Here is an 8,720-nt window from a genome sequence, read left to right on the forward strand (position 1 = left end):
GTTCTGTAGCCCATTTATAATGGATATGTGATCTTTTCAATTTAACTATAATATTTTAATTATAAAAGGCTTCACATGAAGTGCTTAAAGTTTGGAATCCTGTCAATCAAATTTAGTTATTTGGAACTCAAATTAAACTAAAAATAAAAACACAAAATCATACTTAACATTTCTCTTTATTATTGTGTAACAATACAAATTGAAAGTATTGAAATATGAAATATATATAGATATTTCCTTGGATCGGTTCTGTGGCCCAGTTAAATATAATATGTGATCTTCTGAATTGAACTATAATATTTGAATTATAAACGGCTCTTCACATAAAGAACTCTCTAATACTCTAATCTTTGGCATTTGGGAACTTGAGTGTTCGCAGTTTTGAGTAGATGGTGTCCCAGTCGACGTAGGCGCCCACCAAGTGTCGTTTGTTGCCCGGCGCATCCTCGTAGGCCGTTCGGCCGTGCAGCATGCGCAGGTTGTTGAACGCAAAGACATCGCCGGCCTGCGTCTTGAACTCGACGGCCTCGGATTGGGCGATCTCCAGGAATTTGTCGTATGCCCTGTACCAGGACATGGCCTGCTCCAGCGGAACGGAAAAGCGGCTGTCCCTCTTCGGCGTGTTCTGATTGATCCTAGTGACCCGTCCGTCCACATCTAGACAGATCACCGGAGCTCTCCAGAGGCTGTGGAAGGGCCGGGATTCATCGCCATCGTGCCCAATGTCGAACCAATTCACCGGCACCGTCTTGAGTACTTCAAAGTCCTCCGGATGCAATTCTTGCAGCCTGGCAGCAGCATTAAACCCATCCGTAAGGGTATTCGCACCGCCCTTAGAAACCGACTGGACGAGCGTGTGCAGGATGTTGATGCCCGCCATGTATTCGTAGAACGGCAAATCGGTGTGAAGCGGCAAAGGAGTCATCAAATATGCGTAGTTGCCCGCATTTGGTTTGGATTTCACCTCGAAAACGTCGCTAGGTAATGAAGCAAAAACAGTTTTAGCAAGGACATAGCTTGAGTTAGGCAACCAGGCAACAATATACTTTAACTTAATAAACTATCATAGGTACTATCTAGAAATCCCTATCAAGAGCAAAAGCATGAGTTCGGAATCAAAGGCAGGCAAAAGTTGCCTGATTCTGGCTGGAATACCATAATAATCAAGCGATTGCGATAATATATATGACAGATTGGTAGATAATGGCCATTGAAAGTTGCAAAAATAAGGTGATCTTTTATTCCTGGCTTGAGAGTAGTAGTTACCCGTAGGTGGTGCGCTTAATATAGCCAATCCTTTGGGCCAAATGCTTGGCCACATTGGTGTCGTTGGGTGCATTTTTGAGAATGGCGAATCCCTGAACGGCCAGCGCCTCCAGCCAATTCTTGAGTACTTTATCCTCCTGAATAACATCTTGGTACTGAAACTCCCTTCGCACAGCATCAAATTCCGATCTTCCCCATAGTTGTGCCGGTGGCTTGTAGACCTCCTCCAGATAACGCTTTCTAGAGGCTTCGCCAAAGTCCCTTTCCCGTAGCCAGGCCATGGGAAAGATGCTCTTATGCTCATCCTGCCAGAGGATCTCCAACTGCTGCTGCTCTTGATTGAAGGCCACTTGCTGGACTTCTATATTGACCGGACCACGCTCCCAGTGACTTTTCCTTGCTCTGGTGGCGGCATGGAAGCACTCGGCACACTGGCAGTTGTCCCTCAGCCAAACTGGTGGATATTTTAGGCTGGAGTCCTGCTCCTTGATCTCCACATAGCCGGGTGAACCACTCACACGGGCCAGTGTGCTTGCCCGGCGGACCTGGAACTGGAGCAGCCGGTTAATCACTTGTCTACAGCTCTGCATGCCGGCATCAACTGGCCATGATGGTCATCAGGCGATGAAGTGAAGAGTTCAGTGGAGACCCTACTGATAAGCAAAAGCTTTGGCTTATCACTGAGCGTTTTCGCCGGGCAAAGAGACCACTTGCACCAGAGATTGTGGCTGCTCTAGCCAGCAGTCATCTCGCTGACGGCCGGCGGAAAAGCTTCGGCGGCTCTGGCAAATGGAGCACTCCAGGAAGAGGCAGATCCTTTCGGGTTTGGCCGGGTTTTCACCCAGTAATTCGCTGATTTTACTCGAGTCCTCGCTCTTTGGGGGCTTCTTGCGCTGCCTGCGATGGCGCTTCTTCTTCGTTTGACTTCCACCATTCGGGTGAACCTCTGGCGGAGTCACTTGCTCAGGTTTCGTGGGTTCCTGGGCCACCTGTACCTCCGTATTCACGCCAGGAATCAGGGAAGCGAGCAGCGTCGGCACAGCGAGCGCTTCAAGGCGGGAGCCCTAAAAATCGCATATATATATAAATAATGATTGAGGACTAGCCACTCATCACACACTTACATGTGCATCACAGCTTTGGTGCCCACATTGCGGCAAAGTTTGCCATAGTAGGCGGCCAGTTTGGTTTGATTGCCCGAGGCCATTAAATTGGACGCCTGGAAGAGGAAGTTCATCCGCGAGGAGATGTGCCGCTGGGCGAGCAGCTTCTTTTTGTTCTCCTTGGTCATGTTTTGCTAGCTTTCCACTTAAACTTAGTTGGTTTCATCAACTTTCCGGTTTTTTTTACTTTCAAAACACATGTGTGTGTTGCAGTGTGACCGTTGCTGGCGCACCAAAATATGCCGATTTTTGTATTAGCCGTTAAATTTAAGCCATAAATAGAACTAAAATTTTATATTTAATTAATTTGCACTTTTATAAATCAAAATGACGAATATCAGTTGTTTTTGGTTTTTTTTATTTTTATTAAATTTTATTTGGCTGCTTTTAATATAGAATATATGTATCTATTCCCATAACAAATCTAAGGTAATGGACAAAAAATAAATAAGTTGCTATGGGATGTTTGGAAAACATAATAAAGGTTGTTATTTGTATACAAAATAAAAAGGGCCACTTCTATATTATAAAAAAAAAAATGGTAGGAACAAATTTGGGGGTCAATTTTCTTTAGTGTCTGTAATAAATATTGAAATTAAACAAAATACGAGTAGATGTCGGGTGAATGGAAAGTGAAGTTTTTTCCGTCCGCTCGAGACTGGTCACACTTAAACAGCCAGCTGTTTCCCGCGTTTTTAATTCGCTAAATTGCAATTGGCGAAAGTGCAGCGGGGCGGAGCGGGAAAATTGGGGAAAATCTCGCAGGCCACAAGAAAACCATCAAAATGCAACGGCTCCCAGTAATATAAGATAAATGCCAACTCCATTGACCACAAATCAAAAGAAACTGACCCAAAGTCACTGAGAAGAGCAAGTGTTTTGTTTGGATCACATTGACATTTAGTGGGAAGGATTCTGGCCAGGATTCACCATGTTTGTGCAGGATCTGCGCAACGATTTCTACCGCCAGCTGGTGGGCAAGCGCATCCTGATCGTGGTGAACTACGACATCGATGCCATCTGCGCCAGTCGCATTCTGCAGGCGCTGTTCAAGTACGACCACATGCTCTACACGGTGGTGCCCATCATGGGCGTAACCGGACTGAAACGGGCCTACGGGGAGCACCAGGGCGATGTCAAGTACGTGCTGCTGGTCAACTGCGGCGGCTGCGTGGACATTGTGGAACTGCTGCAGCCGGCGGAGGATGTGATCTTCTTCATCTGCGATTCGCATCGCCCGCTGGATGTGTGCAACATCTACAGCGATCGCCAGGTGTGCATCCTGGGCGATCCCTCGCTGGAGGAGAGTATTCCAGCCTTCGAAAGCATTTTCTACGACTCCGAAGGAGAGGATGAGGACGACGACGATGGTGATGTGGGCTCCGACCAGGAGCAGCAAAACAACGACAGTGGTGCCGGCGAATCCGATCAGGAGGATCGTGCTCCCGCTGCACAAAGGACCACTAAGATGAGCCGCCTGGAGCGACACGAGCAGCGGATCCTCAAGCAACGAGCCCGCAGGCAATGGGAATTGGAGCGCGACCGGATCATGTTCGAGTACACCCAGTTCAGCTACTACGGACGATCCGCTGCCCTGCTCGTCTTCGAGCTGGCCTGGAAACTGTCCAAGGACAACATGGACCTGCTCTGGTGGGCCATTGTGGGCATCACCGAGCAACTGCTGCTGGGCAAGATCGAGAGCGGGGCGTACACCCTGGAGCTGGAGCAGATCCAGTCGCATGTCTCGCGGCTGACCAACAAGACGAACGATCAGAACACCATGAGTGCCTCCAAGATCAGTTTCGAGAATGACCTGCATCTGGTCTTGTACCGCCACTGGCCAGTCACGGAGTCCATGAGGTGAGCATAATACTATTGTTGAACCACTATAAACTATAAACAGTAAAAACAATTTTGGGTAAATAAAAGAGTTTGCGAGGAAGACACATTTAACTAAATCAAACAAAACCCCCTATTAATGAGGTAAAAAAGGTGTGACGATCGCACCTTTAACTTACAAATTAATAAAAATTCGACTAAAAACATAAACTGTTAAAATTAACGCTATAGTTGAGTGCACTAACTATTAAATAATGTATTCCTCTAGAATATAATCCAGTCTTCAGTGGCGCCATCTACTAAAAATGTATATATTTAATTTTATATATATATATACAAATTTATATATGCCTATAACAAATCTTCGATTTGGAAGATTTTTGTAAGACTCGATAGTTATTAACCGAATAAACCTATACAACTTATTATCTGACCTCGAACATGTCTCAGAGTGACTTGGCAGACTTTCATGATTTGTGAGCGTTAAAGTAGGTGTGGCCACATTTTGAAATAGACTAGCGCTAGGCATGACAAGAATTAAGCAATAGTAATTTACTAGTCTGCCTTTAATCTTGATCCGACTGAATTCGATACGACTCCAAATTTGTACTCTCCCCGTTCGTCCATTCAAATAACTAATTATTTCTATATAACCTTATAAAGTAGTGACCATGTCTTATCATTGTTTTGCCCAGATATTCCCGCTACGCGTCGTGCCAATTGAAACTGTGGACGCTGCGCGGCGAGAAGAGACTGCATGAGCTGCTGCTCGAGATGGGATTGCCACTGGTGCATGCGCGCCAAACGTACGGAGCCATGGACTTGGTGCTGCGCAAGGAGTTCTACTCGATGGTGGAGCGACTGGCCGAGAAGTACGACATACCGGACATTGTCTATGGCACATTCACGCTGAGCTATGGATACCGCAGCCGGTATGCGGCGGCGGATTACGTATACGCCCTGCTGTCCATCATGGAGTCGGTGAAGAAGCACAAGACGCCGGAGGATTGCTTTCTGGAGGCCTCCGATGCACTGAGTCGCCAGCACAAGCAACTCTTAACGGCTGGCATTGAGCAGGCGAAACTGCTGCATGCGGCCATCTTTAGGCAGGTGCAGAGCAGTCTGGAGGCACGCCAGGTGCATTCGGCTGGGTCCTTCTTCTACTATGTCCTGCAGGAGGAGCACGCCTTCTTCTCGTATCCCTATGCCCTGGCCCTGCTGGCCCGCTTCCTGCTGCGCGGACATGTGGCCACGAGTAGAGCTAGGCAGGCGCCCGATTTGCCACTGATAGCCAGTTGTCCTCTGGACGCAGCGCAGGGCATGTGCCTGCTGGTGGGGATCGCCCCAGTTAGGGAGGACTCGCCGAGAACCTTCTTTGGCAAGGCCTTCGAGCAGGCGGCGCAAAAGAGTGGCGTTGCCCTGCTGCAGGACTTCTTTGAGCCTGCCGTCGTGCAGCTGCGACAGAGTGACCTCACCCGCTTCCTGGACGCCCTCACCGTGCTCCTCACCTGATGATCATCAACAACACATCCTGCTCACCACACAGACACACACACACACCCACACACATCCCTGCTCAATCATATCTATGTTGTAAGCTAACTTTTAAGACGAGAGACCTTGTAACGTGTACACTTAGGCTAAGATTTTAAGCGAACCCTATTTATGTTGACTGCGAGATTGCGCCCAGGACCACAAATGTAGAATAAGAAATGATTATTTTTTTGCGAAAACTATTTGTAAAACTGACCTAGAATAAATTGCGTATATGTTTAAAGTGTCTACCATGGAGCTAAAAGAGTTTTTCTTGGTTTTAAGGCTTCAAAAAGAACAATAGAAAGATTGTATACAAAATATAAACAACATAATTTTTACTGCGTTTAAAGTTTACAGATTTTTTGTTGGTTTAAATGGATGAAAGAGAATAATAGAAAGAAATTAGCAATATTATTTTTCCAAGTGTCATAATGTAAACAAGATTTGTTACTAACTGCGGCACCACAAAACCATAGCTTAAGGGGTGTATTGTTCTACGGAACCAAAAAATAAATTGTTACTTTCGTGGATTTGATTTTTAGATGTGCACAATGTTGTGAAATTTTTTTAGCCAGTCTTTACTTCATTGTAAAAAAGGTCTTTTGAGGTAAACATCATAAGGCATCACAGAGTAATCTCAATAATATAGATTATTACAAAACAAAATATTGTAGATTGAAAAAAAAAGAAAAAAAAACACTTTCATAATGGGAGCCAGATAGACTGGGTTTCTAAAGATTATTTATAAAGTATAAAGATGATCAGTTTAATTTGTTGGCTTTTGAAATCTTTATTTCCCCGAAGGACCATCAACTGACTGAACTTCTCACATGCGTTTGCTTCGACGCTATGCTTTTCTTTAAAGGATCCGCACTGAGGATGCGTGCGGAGCCCAAACATGCCGTGTCATCGTAGAACACAGCGTATTGTCCGGGCGTAATGGCTCTCAAGGGAGCATCCAATTCGACTTGGAAGTTCTGTTCTGGGCATGTCCTCAGTTGGCAGCCCACCAATGGTTGGTGTGCTGGAAACGAAAGCGACACCTTAGAGTGCCCATTGCCGCAAGTCTCCTTTGGGACTCCGCACAAAGCCAGTTGGGCGGATCGATGTGAATCCGAGTGCTGAGCAGGGCGGGATGATCGTGACCAGCTGCCACGTAGATGGTGTTGCTGCTGCTGCTGGCCGGTGCCCCCTTTTTGGCCACAAAATAGGGCTGCAGGTAGGAGCTCAGGCGACAGCGTTGACCCACGGTCCACTGGTGGATGCCCTCGTGGTGGCCAACCACCGCTGCGCTGTCGATGTCCACGAAGGGACCCCTTTTGGAGGTGATGTACTGCAAGGGCATGGTGAAACGATCGCAGAATGTATAGGACAAACGGGATATACACTCATGATTATAATTATAGTGCTTTCACTTTTCCATATGAATTCGTTACAGTAAGACTTAAAGTGGTTGAAACTCCTTTTTTATTAACTATATTTTTATTTTTGATTTAATTATTTGGCAAAGAGTGGCTAGAACGTGACAACAAAATTACTGGGGATTGAAAGTTTGTTTAGTGCTTACATATACATTTTTTTGAAAGCACCAAAACACAAAAAAAAAAAATATATGTTTATTGAATATAGTAAAGGTAAAATGTCTCCATGGGATTATGTATGTTGATTTTGTAATGGATTTAAATAGAATTAGTGCCAATAATCTTTCCCTGGCAGTATTAATATAATCATGAGTGTAAAACGGAATCGGAGTCTTGGTGTTACCTCTCTGATAAACTCCTTGAAGTTGCGCTTGCCCACAAAACAGATGCCCGTGCTCTCCTTCTTGTTGGCCAGTCGTTGGAGTCCGATTTCGGTGGCCAGTTGCTTGACCTGACTCTTCCGCAAGTCTCCCAAGGGAAACATGGTGCGTTGCAGGGAATGCCGGGGAATTCCGGCCAGGAAAAAGGTCTGATCCTTGAATGTGTCGGTGGGTATTAGGAGACGGGCTTCCATTTCGGGGTTAGCCTCCTCTAGAAAGTTACCCAGACTATTGCAGGCATAGTGTCCGGTGGCGACGGCATCGTAGCCCAGATTCTCCAGGGCGTGCTTGTGGAATAGGTCGAATTTGATGTGACGATTGCACAGGATATCCGGATTTGGGGTCAATCCCTGTTGGTAATCATCCAGGAATTGGCTAAACACGGCCGTCCAGTATTCGCGCACATAGTTCACGGTGCGCAGTTCCACGCCCAGTCGCCGACACGCCCACTCTGCGTCCTTGAGATCCGCTTCGCCGGTGCAGCGACCCACTTCGTCCATTTCATCCCAGTTGCGCATGAAGATGCCCAAAACATTGAATCCTCGTTCCCGCAACAGGTGGGCGGAAACGGCGCTGTCCACGCCCCCCGATACGCCCACCACCACGTTGCGGATCATCCTCTTCTTAGTTATAAAACAATAATTTTGAGTTAAAACAAAAACACAATAATATTGTCGGCAAAAAAACAGCTGATTGTGCGTATGCTGCGGCTATTTTGCGACAGAAACAGCTGATTGTTCGTATGGTGTGGCCGTATTCCGTTTAGAACAGAACTCGTATTTACTGTTGGTATTCAACAGTGTTGGCAAAAGTACTATTTTCAAGTACCTAGGTTAGGTACAAGGGTTTTGGGAAAATAGGTGCCTGGGTAAGGTACAAATACACACAATTGTTTAAGTATAGAGGTAAGGTGTAAGGTGCAATATACAAACATTTTTTGCTTTTTTGCAAGTTTAAAATTTTTGTTACCGTTTTTTCGCTTTTAAATCCACATTTCTTGATGGAATTAGGTTGGCCTCAGCAAAAGTAATTGGGCCACCTCAAATCACGTTGCTTAAAAATCAAGAAAATCATAAAATGTGTCGCCAAAATTAATAAATATTAGTTTAAACACG

At 45.7% G+C, this 8,720-nt stretch overlaps 4 protein-coding genes across 4 annotated transcripts; 1 reads left to right on the forward strand and 3 right to left on the reverse strand.

Moving 5' to 3' along the window:
• Window positions 1-226: 226 nt before the first annotated feature.
• Window positions 227-2,005, reverse strand: LOC128265114 (gamma-butyrobetaine dioxygenase). The gene is made up of 2 exons (XM_053000934.1): window positions 1,267-2,005; window positions 227-977 (listed from the first exon to the last, which is right to left on the reverse strand). The coding sequence occupies exons 1-2, from the start codon at window positions 1,854-1,856 to the stop codon at window positions 344-346; spliced, it is 1,224 nt and encodes a 407-aa protein (XP_052856894.1). The 5' UTR covers window positions 1,857-2,005; the 3' UTR covers window positions 227-343.
• Window positions 1,944-2,712, reverse strand: LOC128265115 (uncharacterized). The gene is given in 3 exon segments (XM_053000935.1): window positions 1,944-2,284; window positions 2,287-2,330; window positions 2,391-2,712. Coding segments are annotated over 3 exon segments (552 nt in total). The 5' UTR covers window positions 2,558-2,712.
• A 366-nt stretch (window positions 2,713-3,078) lies between these two features.
• LOC128265111 (cell division control protein 45 homolog) lies at window positions 3,079-6,059 on the forward strand. Its single transcript, XM_053000927.1, has 2 exons — window positions 3,079-4,289; window positions 4,964-6,059. Exons 1-2 carry the CDS (start codon window positions 3,361-3,363, stop codon window positions 5,778-5,780), a joined length of 1,746 nt encoding a protein of 581 aa, XP_052856887.1. The 5' UTR covers window positions 3,079-3,360; the 3' UTR covers window positions 5,781-6,059.
• A 463-nt stretch (window positions 6,060-6,522) lies between these two features.
• On the reverse strand, window positions 6,523-8,347 carry LOC128265112 (mitochondrial tRNA-specific 2-thiouridylase 1). Its single transcript, XM_053000929.1, is given in 3 exon segments — window positions 6,523-6,822; window positions 6,825-7,137; window positions 7,569-8,347. Coding segments are annotated over 3 exon segments (1,176 nt in total). The 5' UTR covers window positions 8,223-8,347; the 3' UTR covers window positions 6,523-6,613.
• Window positions 8,348-8,720: the final 373 nt, after the last annotated feature.

The sequence above is a fragment of the Drosophila gunungcola genome, unplaced genomic scaffold, assembly GCF_025200985.1.
Source record: "Drosophila gunungcola strain Sukarami unplaced genomic scaffold, Dgunungcola_SK_2 000095F, whole genome shotgun sequence".
Lineage (NCBI taxonomy): Eukaryota > Metazoa > Arthropoda > Insecta > Diptera > Drosophilidae > Drosophila > Drosophila gunungcola.